Source organism: Perca fluviatilis, chromosome 3 (genome assembly GCF_010015445.1).
Source record: "Perca fluviatilis chromosome 3, GENO_Pfluv_1.0, whole genome shotgun sequence".
NCBI classification, from domain to species: Eukaryota; Metazoa; Chordata; class Actinopteri; order Perciformes; family Percidae; genus Perca; species Perca fluviatilis.
In genome coordinates, this window is record NC_053114.1 from 23136159 (window position 1) to 23159023 (window position 22865).

A 22865-nucleotide genomic window follows, 5' to 3' on the forward strand; every position below is an offset into this window, starting at 1 on the left:
ATTTCATCTTCTTTCACTGGAGGTTTTCTGTCAGATGAATTGTTCTCACAATGCATTTTTTGTCTGTCACAGGGCAGAATGACATAACAACATCAAAAAATAACTTTTAGAGGATTTTAACCTTTCTGTTTGCGTTTCGTACAGGATGTGTAACTACAGAATATTGTAATAACATACAGTACAGGCCAAAAGTTTGGACACACCTTCTCATTCAATGCGTTTCCTTTATTTTCATGACAATTTACATTGTAGATTCTCACTGAAGGCATCAAAACTATGAATGAACACGTGGAATTATGTACTTAACAAAAAATTGTGAAATAACTGAAAACATGTCTTATATTCTGGATTCCTCAAAGTAGCCACCCTTTGCTTTTTTGTTAGTGCTGCAAACCCTTGGTGTTCTCTCAATGAGCTTCATGAGGTAGTCACCTGAAATGGTTTTCACTTCACAGGTGTGCCTTGTCAGGGTTAATTAGTGGAATTTGTTTCCCTTATTAATGGGGTTGGGACCATCAGTTGTGTTGTGCAGAAGTCAGGTTGATAAACAGCCGACAGTCCTATTGGACAACTATTAGAATTAATATTATGGCAAGAACCAATCAGCTAAGTAAAGAGAAACAAGTGGCCATCATTACTTTAACAAATGAAGGTCAGTCAGTCCGGAAAATTGCGAAAACTTTGAATGTGTCCCCAAGTGCAGTCGCAAAAACCATCAAGCGCTACAACGAAACAGGCTCACATGAGGACCGCCCCAGGAAAGGAAGACCAAGAGTCACCTCTGCTGCTGAGGATAAGTTCATCCGAGTCACCAGCCTCAGAAATCGCAAGTTAACAGCAGCTCAGATTAGAGACCAGATGAATGCCACACAGAGTTCTAGCAGCAGACACATCTCTAGAACAACTGTTAAGAGGAGACTGCGCGAATCAGGCCTTCATTGTCAAGTAGCTGCTAGGAAACCACTGCTAAGGAGAGGCAACAAGCAGAAGAGATTTGTTTGGGCCAAGAAACACAAGGAATGGACATTAGACCAGTGGAAATCTGTGCTTTGGTCTGATGAGTCCAAATTTGAGATCTTTGGTTCCAACCGCCGTGTCTTTGTGCGACAGAGCAAAGGTGAACGGATGGATTCTACATGCCTGGTTCCCACCGTGAAGCATGGAGGAGGAGGTGTGATGGTGTGAGGGTGCTTTGCTGGTGACACTGTTGGGGGTTTATTCAAAATTGAAGGCATACTGAACCAGCATGGCTACCACAACATCCTGCAGCAACATGCCATCCCATCCAGTTTGCGTTTAGTTGGACCATCATTTATTTTTTAACAGGACAATGACCCCAAACACACCTCCAGGCTGTGTAAGGGCTATTTGACCAAGAAAGAGAGTGATGGAGTGCTGCGCCAGATGACCTGGCCTCCACAGTCATTGGACGTGAACCCAGTCGAGATAGTTTGGGGTGAGCTGGACTGCAGAGTGAAGGCAAAAGGGCCAACAAGTGCTAAGCATCTCTGGGAACTCCTTCAAGACTGTTGGAAAACCATTTCAGGTGACTACCTCTTGAAGCTCATCAAGAGAATGCCAAGAGCGTGCAAAGCAGTAATCAGAGCAAAGGGTGGCTACTTTGAGGAATCTAAAATATAAGACATGTTTTCAGTTATTTCACACTTTTTTGTTAAGTACATAATTCCACATGTGTTCATTCATAGTTTTGATGCCTTCAGTGAGAATCTACAATGTAAATAGTCATGAAAATAAAGGAAACCAAACTTTTGGCCTGTACTGTATGTTGATAAAAATGTTATATTGCATTGGTGAGCTGAAAATCTATTTTGTTAGGACATGAATGTCAAAGTTTTAGCTTGGAAACAATAAGCAAGTGAAGTAAATGTAATTACTATAAGGACAGCTGAAAGTCTACACATCTTCCATCGCAGGCTTAAAAAACATCTCTGGGCGCCTGGTTAGCTTACCTGGTAAAGCGGGCGCCCATGTATAGAGGTTGACTCCTTGACACAGCGGCCGCAGGTTCAACTTCAGCCTGCGACCCTTTGCAGTGTGTCATTCCCCTCTCTCTATCCCCTTTCAAGTCTAAGTTGTCCTATAGAAATAAAGGCCTAAAAAATGCCCAAAAATGCATTTATTGGAAGTCACTTTTAGCGTCCGCTAAATTAAATGTAATGTAATAGGTGAGAGAATGATTTATACTTGAACTATGATCATCACACTTCCAAAGTCAACCTTCTTTATCAATGTATGTATATGAATATTGAGGAAGTCTACCTTAAACTTATGGGCTTATCGGCAATTTTGAGTTAATTCCAGCATTAGAATTGACATCAAGTACCCTTAGATAAGACAGATTCATTTAAAATTACCCTTGTCCGTGCGTAAGTGTGAGTTAAACTCTTAAATCAAGAATTAACATTGTGATAATAAGCTGATGATGATTAATGTGTGTATATGGAGTCCTGGTGTGAGAAGAATGTGTTGTTTTCTTGCTTTCTCGCATGTAGGTGGTCCTGGATATGACATTTGGAGGTGGTGGTCATACCAAAGCAATACTGAATATGGTTCCTGAAGTCACAGTCCTGGCCTTAGACCGAGATCCTACAGCCATTTCTCTGGCCCAGCAGTTAGCCAAGGAATACTCGTAAGTGATTTATTGAAAAACATCAACTAGACCAAAACACAAGTAAAAGCTTAGCTGTCTAGGCAAATGTTTGTAACTTACTATTCATTTTTATTGTGGCAGCTGAGCGCCTGACCATCTTGAGCAGTGTTTGGTTTGTGGTCATTATTTCTGAAAACATACTGTAGTTGTGATATTGTATTGCAGTTCTTGCTGTATTTCTCACTTGTTGCCTGAGCCCGATCAAATACTGTTCACCAAGATACAGCCCTTGAGTTTCTCCATCCAATCAAATCCATTCTTCCTTCTTAACTTAAAGCTTTCTCCCCCCCACGCAAAGCTGGTGGGCCCAGCATGTCATTTGTCAGAGCAAGGGCCCACGCCTGCAGTGTGAACGAGATGCTGCCTCCCACGGAGGATCTATAAGATATGAAGGGGGGCGGGAAGTAGAGAGAAGCCCAGAGAAGTTAAAAAGTGGAGAGAGAGAAAAAGAAAATGAAAACATGAGAGTGAGAGAACAGGGAGACACGAGGACACAATGCCAGGGTGGGAGGGAGTGTGTGTGTGCATGAGCAAGGCGCGGGAGGATGAAAATGAGATGTTCCTAAGACCATGGCGTGGGAAGGAATCCTTTTACGTAGATTCTGGGGAAACCTCTCTCAAGGGAATCTGCCAGAGAAATGTGCCTGTGAGCTGGGAATGACAATTAAGAGAGAGAGAGAATGAGAACACTGTATTCTGTCAGCAGCAATATACCCCTGCTGTAAACTCTTCCACGCCTACTCGTGATGCAAGTTGAGAGAAGCTAGAGAAATCTAGCAATTAACCAATATTATTGGAAGCCTGAGTAAAAGACCCTGGCAGCCTACGCAGTGCATCTGCACAACAGCATTAGAGGATTTTCTCTCTTTTTTTTCTTTCTCTGTCTGAAAAAAAAATTTTACCCCCCCCAACTTTTTGCATCTAACCCGTTCTCCCATGTTTTGAGAAAAAAACACCCCACAGAAAAAAAATAAAAAAAAAAAAACACATTTTTTATAGTTACAAAAAAATCACTCTTTTCACCTCCTAATTTGTTTTTTTTTTTTTTTTTTTTTTTTTTTTCCTGCAACTTGAATAGCTAGGAGTTGTGCCCACAATAAATGTTATGAATCTGAAAAGGCACCAAGCATTATTGACATGTGTGCATACTGTATGGGGTCACACCCACTGATATGATATGAGATATGCTATCAACTATGCACTTTGTTGATTTTACATCAACAAGTGCCATGTTGGCTTTCACACCAGCATAGTCGAATCTTTTTTTTTTTTAAATCTTTATTTCTCCCATCTTAAAACAAATTTTATATGTTTTCAGAAATGCTATCACTGACTATGGTAACAGTGGCTAAGAGCAGTTAAATTAATGTTTTTATGATGATTGAAAAAATCCGCCAATTTAAAAGGTATTTCTCTTACTCCATTTACAACAGCTTGTAAATTGTCAATCTTACCCACACTTTTTTTTTTGCCATTTTTGTCGTAATTTTTCATGGATATAGCTAGCTGTGTAGCTAGATGACAAGGCAATTCTTCCTGCACGGGGCTGCGTTGGTGGGGGCGTTTTGTTATAGGTACAGGCACACAAAATGCGATCCAGGCAGTCCAGTTGGAGTAACAGATTATGCATTTAAAGGCTGCATTTCAGCAACATTTGAGCCTGGTTGAACCTTTTTGCCAGATGACCCTGTGTTGTTTTGCCAGAGCCCTCTGTGTAGTCAACAGAACTATTGAACTATTGAACTCTATTCAAAAGAGCTCACCAGCCCAGTTAGTTTTTCGTCCTCAATAAATTGCACACTGCATAAAAATATCCTGGCTCTTCTTCACGTAGAATTATTTGGCTTGGTTTTGTCACCATAAAGAAACCAATCCAACCAAGTGTTATATTCTTTGCATTCTTCTTAAACTCACAAGTCAGCCATCCTCTCAATTCTAACTAGCTGATTAACAACTTCAAACAATCAATCACATTTCATAGATAACACTAATGTAGATTTCACTATTTGTAAATGTTCCTGATCTCACCATTCAGAAACAAGCTTTTAAACCAGAAAATAAAGATGATAAAATTAAAGTGGAGAAACAGCAGGCAAGCATTTAACAGTTATTGATTACATTTCTAAGAATACGATGGCAAGGTCACCAACAAATTCACAATTTTTATAACCTTCCTAAGGAACTGAGCGGGTCACCACAAAGGAATATTTCAGGCTTGATTTGTGAAGAGGGCATCTTATTGAACGATGCGCTCAAACTGAGCCTGCTGGGAAGGTTCCTGATGTCCTCACTGAGTGTACTGTATTCTTATTCCAGATGGACAAGAACGAGTGAATGCAAGGAACTATTTAGGGAAGGGAGGAAATACTTAACAGTAGCCAAACATTATGCTGTAACCAAAGTAGACAATTTCTTAATTGAGCTTGATGGTTTATAATGGATTGGAAATAAAAGTTTGACAATAAGGAAACTCAAACTGTAAATTGATAGTTTGCATTATACCTTATTGCAACATATTTAGCTTTTTTATACGCCTATATATAATATATATTATATTTTGTTTAACTACAATTCAAAACTAGTTTGATAAAAACAAATCCTGTGCAGTGTAGATAATATAATGAAATCAATCATAATGGATTATTTATTTATGGTTATTTACTTAAAATGTATAGTATCAATTATTAAGTGGTTTGGCAGGTTCAAAGTCTCAAAAGAACACTTATTTTTGTACACCGTTTGACTGCATAATTAAACAACCAGAATTTAACAGTTGTTAGATATCCTGCAAAAGGTGGGAACATGAAATTATCTTGATCTTGATTTAAACAAGACAAGGTTTGGGGGCGGTGCGATTGTAAGTGGAATGGAAAGACACAACTGGACTCAGATTTGCACGGGTTTGCACAACCTGGCGCAAAGACATGTCTGTGCAATGAATAATGAATCTACATGATATACGTAAAGAAACGGGAGAAAAAAGGCAAGAGACTGGAGGGTAATAACTGCCAGAGGCTGAGCTGAACACACTTACAGCTAACATCTCAATCTTTAAAGATGTGGACGGTCTCTGTGTGAGTCTTGGGAAGATCATATTCAGTATTAGATTGATCCAGTGAGATGCCAGAATAACAAAAAAAAGGCATGATGTCAATGTGGGGTGCTACAACTATAAAAAGCTCAGATCTCTTAAGCAATTATGAGCCCACACTTGGACCTCCACACATACACCACTGAAACTTGTCCTCTTTAATAATATAAGACCTTACATAAGGCATTTATATCTCCAACTCTGTGTCTAAGCCACATAAAGAAGTTAATAATTTAGAAATGTTATGTAATTGTTTTGCATATTTTTAAATCCTTCAGTGGCTTACAAAAACGTGTTAGGAAAGAAGTCGCAGTTTCTAATGAAAGGTATGTTCATCACCTACCTGTGGGCGGACACAGACTGCAGAATTTTAATATCCAATAATTAAAAAGTAAAAGTAATTTGTTTAAAACATTCCATGATTACAAATAATTGCCTTTGATTAGCATAACAGAGCTTTCAGTGTTGTATAATAGCTAGCTATTACATTACTTAAATATATATTTAAGTTATAGACTTCAAATTGTTATTTGTGTGTAAAATGATTTATACAAATATAATATAAACAAAGTGGTCTCTTTTCTATTAGAATATTGAGTTGCATCAGTCATTTGCACCTTTTCCCAGTGGGCAGGGCTGAGAACACTGCTACATTATGTAGAGTAGCAACACAAACTCCTCATAGCGGCTTTCAAATAAAGCTGTGAGGTCCCTCTCGGTCTGAAGCTACACTCTTGCCTAACTTGCTCTTCTTAACCCTCTTTTGCCAGTCAGTATGCTGGCACTGACGGCACCAAAAAAATGTGTCTGCAGTTACACAGAGAAGGTACAATACATGGACCAACTCTTGTTCGTTTTATTTCTCAACACTAATGAAATGAGGAATTCAGCAATTCTTTTATCTGTTAGGGAGCAAAGCTATTTATTTGTGAAATATATAGTAACATAAGTGGCAATGTTGACTATTGACCCACTTCCCTGCCCTTACTGTATCAATGCATACACATGTGTTTAGCTCTTCAATCAGTCAGACGGAAGTAGATAATTACAATTAATGTTTTTTCTGTGATGCCATCACGTAAAGCTGGAATGACTTGGAACTACCTTCTTTGAAGATGCACAAAACATCTCTGTGAAGAGAAAGGTGTAATCCACAACCATTGAGTCTTTCACAGGAGCTGATGCGCACACCTCCCAAGTCTTAACAATGCCTAGTGCGGACCTGCGCAGTGAGAAAGCTAATGGTCAATCCACATCCTTTCAGGAGGTGGGTTCAAAATAAAGTAAAACAAGTTATAGAAGTTGTGCGTACAAGTATAAAAGAAACAACCATGCAAATGTCTCTGAAAGACCCGTGCACATGTTTGTCTATGTATAGGTTGCAGAAACGTGTTTCTTAGCATTTGACTCTCTTTAAGCTCCTTCTTTTTGTTTTTATGGCTGCATATTTACAATTTGGTTTGCAGCACCAAACCGCAGACAAAGTTAGTGACTAGCTTTGAGGCAACAAAATCATCATCTGCACAACACTGCTTGACCTCTAGTAAAAATGCTTCAACAAGAATCCTGCATGGCGAACATGTTCTAAAACCAATAAGATAAAACTTTTACCAAAAAGACAGTTTATACTTTGAATAATCCCCAAAAAAATTGAAATGGAGAAGGTGGGTGGAGTGTTACTGAGGAGGCAGTAACAGAAAGAGATTGTGCAGGTGATGGGAGAGAACAACAAAGCCTTTACTATAGATTTTTCAACAAATCAATCACTGTGCAGGATAGTGAATAACAACAGCAAAGCAAAGGAAGGCCCTGGCAGCGTGGGTGAGATGCTCCCTTGCCATTTTGTCTTCTGTGGGTTTTGAAATAGAGGTCCTGCCAATTTCTGTTCTTTCCTTGCATGCCCCTAGTTAATCTTGAGAAAGGTGGAGTCTTTGTTGTGTACATAAAAGGGGCAAGTTTGAAATGTAATACAATTTCTGCTAAGGGAAGGATATCAATAACTTTATTTTATCGATATCTATATCGATAGCAATGCAGCTTATTTGTATCAATACAGTCCTTCAAGCAATAATTAAAGTCAATTTCTGGTGCTACAAATACACAAAAAAATAGAAATAGAGCAACAGCTAATTGGAAGCTGATGACAATAGATGATGAGGTGGTGTAGTCAACTTGAGCTGCTTATCTTTTGCAGTTGGGTCTGTGGCGTATAAAATTAGTTGTTTAGGGTGGGTATGGGACTTGTAGGGAAATTACACACTGTTTTCACTATACCTTGTTCACCACAACCTGTGCCATCTGTCACCTGTTGTAAAAATGTTAACTTAAAGGTCCAATGTGTAGGAATTTCTCCCATCTATCTTGAATATGTGTGGTCCTCCATGTTTCCTTCTTCAAACTTGCCGGGGCCGGGAAGCTACGATACCCATTAGTAGCATTAGCAGTACCTGTGAGTTTATCATGTGACTGTGAAAACGCGAAAGGCAAAGCAGTATGTCCTATATGTTCCTTACCGGTTAACGTATTTCAAGGTGGTGCATGAATATGGCATGTCTACCCCAGTTCATGCGAATGCCAATGTAAAATTCCAAGCCAAAAGGAATACTTGGAATTGATGGTGGTGGTATATATTCATGAAAAAGGAAGTTTGTGAATGGGCAACACAGATTTTGATAATGAACAACTATACACGTTACACACTGGACCTTTAAATAAAAAAAAGTTGGTGGAAAAAAGTTGTTTGTCATTTAGAAATGACAATCCGATATGTTCGTCCCTTTTCGTTTTAAGAGTAATAACTTCACTAGAAACTATGGGTGGAGAAGGCTGTATAAGACCTTTTGCTCCTAATGTATAGATACTAGCTCCCGTTGCTCTTTTCTGCCATCATCTTTGTTCACACAATGTTAAAAGGTCACATGAAAAATGCATGAATGTGGCTGGAGGATCTTTCTACTTGTGCATGAGGAAGTGACTGTGTACACAGGATCTTGCTCTGTCAGTGACTCGAAAGGATCTCAATAGGCTAGCTAAGACAGTTAGCGGGCTTCCAAGGAAGCGCCCAATTCAGTTAAGGTTGACTGGAAACCTTTTTCTCTACAGTGTATTAATGATGCTGTGGAATAAGTAAACGTCAACATTTCCCATAAACTGAAGAGGGGACTTTACTTACCGTTCCCATTCAGTATAGCAGTTGTGTGTAACTGGAAGTAGATAGACACAATGTGGCAAGCTTGGTGAAGCTCTCAGCTCGCAATAATTTTCTATGAGAACCAGCCATATCCGTTCTTTTTTTTCCTCCCTCAAACGTTATTTAATGTCACACAGAACATGGGTGACATGACAGCAGACATCCATTACATTGTTAGTAAAAAGAAGAAATGTACAAAAAAGTGCACGTCAAGTTAAATTAATTAATTAATAATTTAATTAAATGTATTAAAAGTAATACAAATAGAAGAAAATTATACATAATACTAATATAATAGCAATAATAAATAGCATAGCATTAATATCAATATAATTCATATTAATAATCATGTTTAGCTATTGATGAATAAAAACATGAATATAAAAAAAACAAATAGTCTGACCCAAGCGTTGATGTGATTAACTGTTCACTGTCTTCAGATTTTAAAGCCTTATTTATTAAAAAATCATGTAACTATTAATGTAGGGTTGGAAAAATGCATGTGCAGTATGTTTTTAATTTACTGAGGAAACTAGAAAATATATCTTTACAGTCAGATCAGGGCACATCTTACACCTTTCTTTATATACATATCTTCATGCAGTTATACTTGCCAAATTGGTCTCTTACCATCACAGAACTTATTGAACCAGTCGCTAAAAAGTGTATTACATTCTGAAACCCTCTCCCTGTATTATAATAGAAAGGGAGCCACTTTGTATTATCAACTACGGTATTATTTCATCAAGGAATAATTTTGCAGGGTTACCAGAGCCATCACTCAGGAACTCAACCCATTATCATCTTTGTATGTATCACAATACAATTCAATATTAGAGGTACTTCCTGCTCACCACAATTTAAAATGTTTACTTAAGATTCAAAATTGTAATAATTTTCTTTTGTTACAACCATAATCTTTAATCTCTTTGCCACACAATCTCTCAACCTAACTTTATCAACCTGTTCATTGTATCAACATGTTATCTTATTCAAATGATAAACTGATTAACTAAAACACAAAGATAACCGCATCTTGCTTGCAATTACTCACAAGATAAAGTGATGTATTTTCCCATATTCTCATTTTATTAATGTTTTCATATCTTATTCTTCTCACCCCACTGGATTTTACCAATGAGTTGAATGACAATGGCATTTTACTGTGCCTTTGAAAATACTGGATGCACTGAAATTATGTAATATTTCTTTTCCGGATCCATCTATATAATGCTAGTATTTTAACAGTAGCCATTTTATGCATTGATATACAAATGTCTAATTACGCTATTCCTTTTCCTTATCCTTTCTCCAGTGGTCGTGTGAAACCATTGCTTGGGCGATTCAGCGAGCTTGAAGCCCTGCTGTCTAACATGAACATTAAGCCAGGCAGCATTGATGCTGTCCTGTTGGATGCTGGCTGCTCCTCCATGCAGATGGATCAGGCAGAAAGAGGCTTCTCCCTCAGCAAGGATGGGCCCCTGGATATGAGAATGGATGAAGAGAGGTAAGTGATTTGCAACATACAGTAGGTGTTGTCTGGCTGATGAATCTCAATTTTAATTAGCAATGCTGCATTAACAAAGCTGAAAATAAAAATAAAAAAACACTTAATTTTCCTAATACATCATGTTAGGAAGTGCTGGATAATCAGAGTTACTGTTGCCTTGAAATTGCTTCAGTACTCATTGGAGCATGTGTCAAAGTGCAGCGAACAAAAAAGGCCTAGCCAAAATAGGCTACCAATAACATGGGCCTATTAGACTTCATTTTGTATTATTTTTCTCTTAAAGTTCTTAATAAAATTGAATAAATGAAAAGTGACAAAACATATGTCTGATATGTTTAACAAGTGAAAAATCTATTTAAACGATTAAAATAGCCTGTGTTTTCTTGACAAGCGACCCATTGTAGCTGTGTAAATACAGCTGTCCTTTCTCAGTAGCAAAGGAAGAAGAGTAAAGTTACATCGCAAATTCTTCAGGTGCATGGTTGGCATGCACCTGGTGCATTGGGGAAACCGATCAATGTAAGCTAAAAACAAGAGCATTTGCTGCAGGTCATTCCCCTACTTATTTTTTTCTTTCGCCACATTGTCTTGCCTCTCTCACTATCACTATCAAATTATGACATAAAATGCCCAAAAAATAACCCCTAAACAAAAATAATACAGTAGTAGTCAAGCTTTCTTTTGAATTTTTAATATTGGCAATAAGTATACAAAAACACAATAGTGCTTTCACAATTTAATTTGAATAATACCATTATTTCTTTTGCAGCCATTAAAGAAGAACAAAATGCAGTTGCTAATTTTCATTTTTATTTTAATTATGGAAGCATTATAACTCCATATTACTGAAGGTTGATGCGTGACACTACTAAAGTGCGACCATGTAATCTAAAAAAACCCAGAGTCACGCATACCCTTCTAGGATTTATCGAGCCTAAATCTATATATATATATATATATATATAATATATATATATATATATACACACACATATATATATATATATATATATATATATATATATATATACATATATATATATATATAGTATCATATATATATATATATATATATATATATATATATATATATATATATATATATATATATATATATATATACACATATATATATATATATATGTGTGTGTGTGTGTGTATATATATATATATATATATATACACACACATATATATATATATATGTATGTACAGTATATGTATGTAGGTATGTGTATATAGAAAGATAGATACATTTATAGATAAATAAATTAATAGATATGCATATGTATTTCAATGTATTGCTTCTTGAATGTTTTCATAAATATATATGAATCACTTTAACACGTCAGCATAATGTGCAAAGCTACCAGCTAAAATAACCCATTATAAGCTATTGCACAAGCTGCATTCCTCTTTTCATCCCCTCACAATCAATCTATTCATAACTGTCAGCCATGAAGGTTTTCAGCTGTATCTCAGAGTTGTCAGGATTCGCCACTGTCAGCAAGGGCGTGACGTCAAGCAGCTTAATTGGGCTTCTCTTCTTGTGCGTAGGTACCCCGACATGCCCTGCGCTGCTGACGTTGTGAATACCTTAGATCAACAGGCACTTGCATCCATCCTCACTGCATATGGGGAAGAAAGACACGCCAGGAAAATAGCTTCAACCATTGTGGAGGCACGCCGTGTCAGCCCCATCACCCGGACACAGCAGCTGGCCAGCGTGGTCGCAGGTAGCTAGACACTGTCCTGATAAATTCCCCGCAGAATTCTGGAGGTTGCGAGGGAAAATAAAACATGAGTGGAGTTATTAAGGCTGTCTCCCGGTGGGATGTATTTGCCTCAGAAAATCATGTTTACTGCGACCTCAGTCATTATCCTGCCTTTGTTTTGGGTACCTTTCTTCTGCACCTTCCTTTGAGAGAGTTGAGACAAAGACAGTGCTGGAGGTGGCTGCAACAGAATGTGGCTAATGCCTTGAAAACAAACAGCAGCTCACACACAGTAACCCATCTCTCTCTCCTTCCATGTTGCTGTTTTGCTTTATTTTTCCCTTCTTTTCCCCCATTTCTCTGCTCACAAATATGCTCACACACTTGTGCATAAAGCTGGGATTACATTGTTTGTCTTCCCTGATTGTTTTTTTTTTAAGCCGTATGCCTTCAGATTTGAGCTGCTGAACAAGTGAGATGTCATTTCAATAGTTATTGCAGTGGTATTGAGTAGTATGTGCGTCAGTGTCACCCTGGGAGAACAGGTGTAAGTGAGAGCAGCTGTTTGATCTTTTTTGAAGAGCAAAGTGAGTCACCACCAATGTTTATTTGGAACAATGCAAGAAGTTTTGATTTAAGAAAGTTCCATCGGGGCTCTATGAACAGTTGTTGTTGATCTTGACAGGAAAATATTTAAGTCACAGGAGAAATGACGAGGATGGAAGGGAGCCGTTTGATCAGAAATTATATTGCATATAATATGTATTTTGGTCGCACTTTCTCTTTCTCCTGATTATTTTGATCTTTTTACAGTTATCTTACACATTGTACAGCAGTAAACGGCTAAACAGGGCCGGCTGTGTCTCAGGTGGTCGAGCGGTCATCTACCAATTGGAAGGTCGGTGGTTCGATCTCTGGCCCTGCAATCCCATGTCGAAGTGTCCCTGGGCAAGACAATACACCCAGAATGTGTGTGCATGTTTATCTGATGAGCAGGTGGCACCTTGTATGGCAGACTAGGCCACCAGTGTATAATTGTGTGTTTGAATGGTGAATGGTGCCTGTACAGTGTAAAAGCGCTATATAAATGCAGTCCATCCATCCATTTAAATGTTTTAAAATGCTGAATTTTCCACATGAAAATAACAAATAGTGCAGCAAATAATGTGTTTTATTTTTCATTTAAGTTGGTTGCATCAGCATCCACTACCTTTTTCCTTGATTCATTATTTGAATTAAATTGTACAGGAATATAAAAATTCTGCATTTAGTCATGTACAGAAACATGGCTGTGTGAATGAGCGGGGTTTTGGAGTTGTATTCAGTTACTTTTCCAAATATTTATTAGTTTTTAGAATCCACATGAACCACTCTTCACATCTGCATGAATTAAACCGCACAGTTTTAAAGCTGGTTTACCTGGATTTACTCCCGTTATTTCCTTCTTCCAAAACAGTGGTGAAGAACAGCATGAATAAATGCCAGGAGTTGAGTTTTCATTCAAATAGAATTATGACTGGTGTATTAACTGCATGCCAAATTAATCAGAGCACACAAGGCCAAATTGCCTCCTAAGTTACCATATGACTGGTTGCTGACACAGCTAAAACAATGTAGCATTTAAAGGGATATTTTTTAGCAGTGCTCACTCCTAATAAAACGCACTGGGGTTACATTACATAACTTGTCTTTGAGCAAAATTTATTTAAAATATGAGCCGTTTCGTATATTGATTCCAAAGCTTCTTGTATCTGTAGACTTTCAACAACTCCTGTAGTCCCAGGCTGTCTCCAGTTGGGATTCATGTATATTTGACACAGTCGTTGTCAACTGTATATCCAGTATCTTGTAAACACCAATGTCCCAAGGAGGTCCGTTGATATTGGACGATTCTGCAAGACACAATTTGCGTCCAGTACCAACGTGCATTGCAGTGTGACGTTTATGTTGTATTGCTAGGGGAAATGGTGTGAAGGTTAGGGTAGTGGATGGGTGGATCATATTTATAAAGCTAATTCTAGTTAATTACTTTTGTCCGCTACGTGTTTGTCTACATTGGCATTTTTATGTTATATACTCTGAGGCACTTTGTAAATTCTGTTTTAGTATGAGCTCTATAAATCATTGATGACTTTTCTGACATTTAACAATAACGAGTGAGAGATCACTGCCAGATGCTTTACAAGTTAATGTGATAATAACGGCTCTACAATAGCCACAGCTGTGCGTACTGGCCTCGTTGTGCAAGTGCGGCCTGTTTAATGATTAAAACATGGCGTTATTTTACAGACAAGTTTTAGTTGACAACCTACAGAGTGTTATGTGTCTTGCTTCTGGGTGGGAGGGGTGTTTTCCTTTTATGTGCTAATGGAATCAAGACGGCCACCAAAAGTGACCTAGAAATTTAGCATAAAGACACATTTATATGGCAGAGGCAGCCATGGTGACACAACCACGTCATACATCTGTGATGGTAACAGAAAAATCCCGCAGCCATTAACATTTTTTTTTTGTTAAAGGTATTTTAAGAGAGACTCTGAAATGGAAATACAGTAGAATTCTACCCAACATGTAAATTGAAAGTTTACTTTGCTAAATTCTGACAACAAGAGTCAAGTGAGCTACATTTAGGTAAATTACAGCACCAAATGCATTCAACACAACAACCCAATAAATGGCATAATCACTCTGTATTTAACTATGTGTGTGTGTGTGTGTGTGTGTGTAGCCGGGGGGGGAGACATGGATGCATTGATTTAGAGACGCCAACAAGGTGTTTAACGTTAATTTTGACCTAGAGCAACAACAGTAAAACACAGGTGGTGATTTACTTGAATTAATTCAACATTACCATTCACTGCCAGTTTGAAATGCATTTAGAAAAGCTCAACCTGTTGCAGAGTTCCACAAAATGGCAACAAAAGAAAGCACCCGGTTTTCTATTTTGAAATAGAGTCCTGTCTCTAAAATGTGTGATGAATATAAATGTTGTTACTTTGGACTAAGTTGCACAACATACCAAAATGTCTTTGATAAGCTAATATCGGCTCATTGCTGATTTGTAGTTTTTGGCACTTTTCTTGTCATTTTGCTTTTTAAATGTACAGAAATGTGTTAAGTGCACATAGAGGTGTGGTTTTCAGTCCGTAAGGACACAGGAGTCAATGGTACAAATACTTCTTTTAAATAAAGCGTTAAATTATTGCATGATTAACTAGCTCAGTGGGCTGTTGTGGCTGGCTAGCAGTAACATATTTCCAGTGAGATGGCATGTTACCAGCATTCTTGTATAAAGTACTAGTAAGCAATACTTGAGTACAAGTTACCAGAAAATGACTTTGGTAGAAGTTAGTCACCTTTTAGAATATTACTCAAGTTAAAGTCTTAAGGTATCTGATTTTTACTTTACTTAAAGTGCTCATATTATGCTCATTTTCAGGTTCATAATTGTATTAAGAGGTTGTACCAGAATAGGTTAATGTGGATTAATTTTCAAAAAACACTATATTTTTGTTCTACTGCACATTGCTGCAGCTCATCTTTTCACCCTGTGTGTTGAGCTCTCTGTTTTAGCTACAGAGTGAGACCTCTCACTTCTGTAGATCTTTGTTGGGAGTCGCACATGCGCAGGAGCTAGGTAAGGACAGCTAGCCATTAAGAAGCAGAGTATGAGGGTGTGCCACGCTAGCAGCTAGGCGAGCATTATAACGTGTTACAAAGTGAAGCACGTTCGTCACGAAAGAAAGGCTGGACTACAACAGAGCTGTTTGGAGCAGTTTGTGAACAGTGTTTTCTGTTGGAGATGGTAAGTCCCTTTGGGGGGGACTTTGGGCTTTTCCACTTTGTAAACCTATAACCTGCACAAAAAAGTTATATAACACAATAAAGGAAAGGGAAAAAGCAAAAAGCATAATATGAGCACTTTAAGTATCAAAAGTCATTTTCTTATATTAAATGTACTTAAGTACTAGAAGAAAAGAAAAAACACTTTGATTATGAACTTTATTGTTGCTTCCTGTTAGTAAAGCATAATATTCAGGGTTTCCACTCCTTCTTAAACATCTAATTTAAAGTCTGACATCAACACAGAGAAAAACTGAAACAGAATTTTCATTTTTTTTTTTTTGTGAGGAAGAATCTTGCACTCCAGCATATGAAAACATTTCTTGCAAATACCGGCACAGGTGTGTAACCTTATCTTCCCCACTGTCGCCGAGGTGGTCATTGTCTGTTACGTTGGCGGGAGAGCCTGCAGCAGGTGTTTCCATGACGCTATTCATTATTATGCTTCCTCCTCGTCTTCTTTAGTTTTGGCGCTTGGCAACAAACCGGAGTCACCAGTCACCAACTGGAATGGAGCGAGCATTAACTTGCAATCTAGGAGCATTGATTCGCCAGCTCTTTTTGCCGTCTAACGAATGTCTTCTGATGTTATTTTGTAGCAATGAGTAGAAAAGACGCTTAGGGGAAATGTAGTGAAGTAAAAGTTTCCAGAAATGTAAATAAAAAAGTAAGTATAGACACGAGAAAATACTACTTCAGTACAGTAACAAATTATTTGTACTTCGTTACATTACAACACTGGTTACCAGCTTGCTCACTAGCTACAGCAGCTAGCCCCACAAGTTGTACTGCGTCACCAAGCTTCCAGCACCACGTGTAAATTAATTAGACTGTTAGACTGACTCAACTCTTTGGTGTGAAAAAGCGCTTACTTTTGTTTCTCAACAGTCCAACAGTGTCTCAGTCAATGTCTGGCTCAAATTGAAAAATTTCAACTTGAGCAAATACATCATCTCATCTGTGGTGTCACCTCAAACAAAGTCCTGTCAATGTTCTCCTGTTCCACTTATTCTTTTGTTGTGAACAAACTGCTACTTTTTGTTTGGCCAGTAACCCCGAAAGCATCAAACACTGTTGTCCAAATATCTTATTGTGGGATGTAGTTGTGCTTTTGCTTTTGTTGGTAAAACATCAAATATAGCAAATTAAGATAAAACATAACACAAAGGTACAGCACAGCTTTGATGCTAATTTTGTCATATGTAATACACTGACAGTGTTCACACCTGATTTCCCCTTTATGTTCACATGTTAATCTCTTCTTTTCTCCATGGATCTGTCTGTAGGACTTTTGAAAGATGAAGTAGATAGAGAGCACATGGCTTGGTGAGGCCGGAGCAGGGCTGGTCCTTGCAGCGCAGGCATTGTATTGATTGCAGTGTGAGTCACACCTTGGGCTGTTTAGTGCAGGCGGAGAGAAATGCCACATCACTCACTTCTCTATTTATTGCAGTTTCTCTTTAGGTCTATATAAGTGTCTTATTGTTAATTTGTCGTCTGTGTGGGGGTTATGAGTTGGTCAAGGTGGAATCAACTCTTCACATGTATTGACAAAAAGCCAATGTTTTGTTTCCCAACTTTAATATGCAGCATATGTTTTAATTATCCGCCTCTAAAAAGGAAGGTGTAAATTGTTCAGGAGTAATGAAGAGGAAGTTTGTGGTGGGGGAGAGAAACATGAATCACTTTCACTGCACCAGCGAGACAGCAATAAATAAAAAAAACAAACAAACACAATTGTTATTTTTAAACAGAAATCATGGCCTTGTCAAGTAGTCGTTTTGTGCTCAGTAAGATTTTACTTGAACTTGGCGTTCAGTGAACTGAGAGATCGTGAGAGGCATTTGGCGGCATTTACCTCGGTATTTTAGTGACACATCAGCCATATCAACCATATCAACACCATCTCCACCCTCCATCTGCTTCGCACGGAGCCTCTGATGGCCCTGCCGCTCAGTTCTGCTGCAGCTCTCTCTCCACTGCTTACAGTGGCTCGTATGTATTTTGCAGTAAGCTAGATTTTTATGCTACGTCAATACTTTTTTTTTTTTCTAAATGTAATGACTCCTCTTGCATTAATAATATAAGGCAGCCAACTATGTCTGATGATTCTCAGTCAACCAGAAGATAGCATATAAATCAGTGGCATGGTTGATTCAAGAGGCTTCTTTTATTTTCCTGACTGGTGGTGATTGCAGGCATCTCAACCTCTTTTGTGTTATTCACACACTCATAATGCCTGTGGGTTGTTGAGGTGATTGATGAACCGTCAGGACACAAGGGTATTTTGAGTCACAAGAATCCAGGTATAGACCTTTTTCACGGCAGACATGTTGACATGTCATAGTAGGAAAAGCACAGGTGTATTCAAAACCATTAATGCTGTCTGCATTCCACTTAGGAGAGGCCCTGGTATTGTGCATGCTGACTCACTGAAATAGCTTACTGGGACACTTGATGGAATTGAGCCATCGTTAAGGTTATCAATTTCAGCTGTGCTTTTCCTACTATGACAAGTCAAAATGTCTGCTGTGAAAAAGGTCCATAGTTGGTGGTGTGGTTGCGCATAAGTGGTGTAGCTGTCCCCCACTGTGTTCACGGATGGTTGTTTAGGTTTGACACAGATGGCCTCCTTCACTCCTCCTTCAGACAATATCTCGTCTGTCCAAAATGTGTTGCTGAACTCACAGTACTGTCACTTGTGTAGACTGTGTAGTCCTGACCTGAAGAGTTGAACCTCTTGAGCTTGTTCAGTAGTTGTTTTGTCTCTGTGCATTCCTCACTGCGTGCTGTATGTATTATATTGCCCTTCTGATGTCCTGTGACAACGATGCATGGTTAAGGTTTGGGAAAGATTGAGGTTATGGGCAGTTAGGAAAAGTACTGTACATGATCATGGTTAAAAAAAGCCAACATAAATGTTTGGTCTGAAACTGGTTGTGAACATAAAAGTCACAAATGCTGCCAACCACATATGCTGTAAGTCCAATACTGGGTCACGGTGCATGGTTTTGAATTGAATTTCTGTCTCAGGATGCAGTCAGACTGGATTTCACTTGTCAAAATTTACTCCAATGCGAGACACAAAATAGCATGCTTAGGGTTGTTAGCATTGGACGTTGGAGAGTTTTGCGATTTCGTGTGATAAAGTTCAATCAGATTGAACTGAGCGAAGTGAAAAAGATGGGTGAATTTGTCCTGGAAGAGAATACGTCTGGCTCATCATAGAAATTAATGGGGAGTGAAATCCGATATGATTGCCCCTTTAGTATGTTGCTGGGTTAATAAAACGCAGAGATGCAGTTTTTACTAAAGAGTTGGTAAAATACTCCAGACTACCACACCTAAGGGACTAGGGCTGCAACTAGTGATTATTTTCATCATCGCTTAGACTGTAAAATATCAGGAAATAGTGAAAAAAAATGCCCATTGCAATTTACTAAGGTCCAAGATAATGTCATCAAATTGTTTGTTTTGTCGTACCAACAGCCCATATTACAAAGACATTCAGTTCATGGTGACATGAGATAAAGTAAAGCAGCAAATCCATAAGAAGCTGTAACCATTAAATATTTGGCATTTTTGCTTAAACAATTACTTAAATGATAAATCGATTCTCTAAGTAGTTGAACTCTCTGTTGATGGCCTAGTCGATTAATCGACTTATCGCTGTAACCTTAAAGTGGCCACGCTCATCTCACTTCATTCATCTGCCCCTCTTGGTCTCCTGCAATCTTGCTTGTGTTTAGGTCTCATTTTCTTTTCTCAGTTTCTTTAAAGCTGTAAAAATTCTCGTTCACATTTTTCCAAAAAAATTTTTGCCTTCTGTTTTATTCTTTTCATATGCAAATAAAACAACTGTAAAAATACAGTAATAACAAAATATTGTAGTGGATTAGATTTACGAGATCCACTCACTGGGATTATGTCTTTGTCTCTAGGATCGTTTCCTGCAGCTGTCGTCTATGCACGCAAGGACCGCCTCCATCGACCTGCACACGTGGCCACTAAGACTTTCCAAGCTCTGCGTATCTTTGTGAATGATGAGCTGAACGAACTACATGCTGGGCTGCGTGCTGCCCGGGCGGCACTGACACCTGGAGGACGTCTGTGCGTGATCACCTTTCATTCACTAGAAGACAGGCTGGTCAAACGTTTCCTCCAGGGAGATGACTTGTCTAATCTAGATCGGTATCACTTCAGCCCGAGAAAGCAAGGCACCGGGAAGGAAAAACTGGTGGATGAAAAAAGAGATGGTGGAAGCGTTTATTGGCTTCCTCTGCGAAGAAAAGTGATCGCCCCAGAAAAGTACGACGTAAAAGAGAATCCTCGAGGACGCTCCGCTAAACTGAGGGCGGCACTCAGACGTTAATTATGTGACCTCAGTTATGAAATAACAGGAAATCTCTCTTTTCATCCAAACATTTGAGCTGTTTTACAGCCAGAGTAAGTCATACTTAAAGCAAGTTTGGCAAAGGGTGTCGATGCAGTTACATAATAACTCTCCACTGTATTTGTCTGCTGTGGATGCTATTTTTCTTTTTTCTCATTAAATTGTTCCATAGAACACAATTGGTGGGAAGCCAATGAGGGTTGTCGTCCTTGATGCTGCATCAGTGGTTGGCTTGGGCACTGCACATTGAAGAGGGAACTCTGGGTAAGAGACAGAATGAATCTCCCACACAATATTCCCGCTGGTTGGATTTTTTTATATTTTTTCATTGACCGGTGAAAAAAATTATTGGCGGCACCGTGCGTCACAAATTTTGCAAATGTCTACAGTAGTTAGCAGTGACAAAGACTTTTCAGACTTTCCAAATTGGGATAAAAACAGGCATCAAATACAAAGAAATGTATGTATATATGTAACTAAGTAATCTAAACTCAAAGGTCCACTCACAAGCTTTCACTTTGATCTTAATGTCAATTCAATGAGCGAATCAGGCTGGTTCATGTGTCGTCTAGGACCTTTGGTCATGTAATATTACATTGTTCCACATTCCTGATTCAGCTCCATTCACTGAATGAAGATGTGTAAGATGTGGTTAAGGGCTCTGAAAGCTAGTAAGCGGCCCTTTGATTCAAGCTAATTTTTGCTATATAAACTGTTCCCAAAGGTCGAGAATGAATATGCAATTATGAATTAAATGAAGATACAATACTAATTAGAAACAGCTGATTATGTTTAATTTAATATATATGCTTAATTTTTGGCTTTCAGAAGAAAAACATCTAATTGAATTAAGAGGTTTTCACTTCAATATCACTGGTGGGCAGCAGTCTGTCTTTCACCTTGCCCTAGCACTGATAAACCTGCCCAAACGCAAGTGAGAACAGCTGGTTAAAGTTTGAAGTGAAACTTTTTATACCCAAGTAAAACTATGTGACGTTTGTGTTGTTCGCCTTTTATATTATAAAATGTACAGAAAAGTTGTTTTTTATTATTATTATTATTTTACACCTCTAGTTTGATACAGCACTGTTATGATCCTGTACAGTACTGTATTTGAGTTTGAGTGATGAATTTAACCATCTGGGGTCCGAGGGTGTTTTCAGACACACAAATGATTTTGGCATGTTCTGATGTTGTTGAACATCTCTAAGCAGTATTTTCAAAGTACCATTATTTTTGTTTGTATTCAGTACAAGTTCAGCTACAATAATGTCTAAGTAGAATGAATTTCATGATTGTACCTTTGTTTTAAACTTCAGGGTTTTTTTTGTGTGCTATTCGAAAAAAAGGGTATTTCCTTGCATTGCCCATGTTTGACTGCATATTTGGTGGTTATTGCAGCAATATATCTCAACATATAACATAAAAAACACCTTTTCTAATTGACGTCTGTATTTCCCCTGAACCTTGCTTGATGAGTCGCTCAAGTAAAACTCTACTGTACCATATGAATCAGTAATGCCACTAAATACTGAATGACGCAAGTGTCAGAAGTGGTGCTAAATGAGCTAGGTGGTTGTTCTTGATCATTCTCTCACCTTCAACTGTAAGTAGAGGAGTTGGTTTGATCTTTACTATTTGGCTTTGACTAATTGTAATTACTCCATCAAGATTATTAACACTTTTTTCGTCTGTCTCAGTTTACTGCACTCTAAATATACCCTTCTTATTACCTTGGAAACTAAATGGTGCAAGTTACATTTAACTGTGTCTAAAATTATATGCTGTTTTAATCTAATATGAAATGATGCCATATCGTTTGAATGCACCTCCCTTTTGACATCAGTGGATGTGGAATATGTCTCGGTTTTATATCTGAATCACACTTTTTACCATTTATGGTAAGAATATGTTACTCACGACTGCATTTCACACTGATGCGTTGAAGTGTTAATATAAATAGAAAAGAATAAAGCAACATGGGAGAGATGTAAATTTTTTAAGAGAACATATTCACTGGAAATGGGATTTCTTCTGACAAGATTGTCCTTCACATTTTTAAGTGGCCTTTTATAATGTCGCCATTTTACGTACTGTAGTCAAGTACTGCAGGCAAAGTGGAACTCCGCTGATTTTACACAGGAAAGTCTGTTTACAGGTCTTGGGGAGTACGACTACATATGTGAATAAAGTAGTTTGAAGACTTTTTTGTTTTCAGAGAAAGCTGTACGAAATCTGATATATTGTCTCAAGTGATGTCACTTGAGTCAAAAAGGTCAGAGAAAAATCTGTTGGTGTTAAATCAAGCAGAAGTGAGACCTCTGTAGCTGCTCCTCATCTCTGCTCGAGGCAGAAAAGTTGCAATTTTTTTGTTTTGGGGAGAATAATTATTACTATTAATTAACTACTCTGGGCTGAGATTTCCTAGGAACCTTACCAAAAAGGGTCAGGA

The 22865-nt window shown here is 38.1% G+C and overlaps 1 protein-coding gene across 3 annotated transcripts in view; it reads left to right on the forward strand.

Moving 5' to 3' along the window:
• Positions 1–22632, forward strand: part of mettl15 (methyltransferase like 15) — a 53570-nt gene extending 30938 nt beyond the window's left edge. For 2 of the 3 annotated variants that reach the window (XM_039795192.1, XM_039795191.1), the window contains 4 exons: positions 2514–2650; positions 10268–10459; positions 12020–12198; positions 19962–22632. In XM_039795192.1, the coding sequence (XP_039651126.1) occupies positions 2514–2650; positions 10268–10459; positions 12020–12198; positions 19962–20392 (939 nt within the window). In that variant the 3' untranslated portion in view covers positions 20393–22632. The remainder of the gene's footprint in view (positions 1–2513; positions 2651–10267; positions 10460–12019; positions 12199–19961) is intronic. The other variant, XM_039795190.1, reaches the window with a different exon arrangement.
• The last annotated feature ends 233 nt before the right edge of the window (positions 22633–22865 follow it).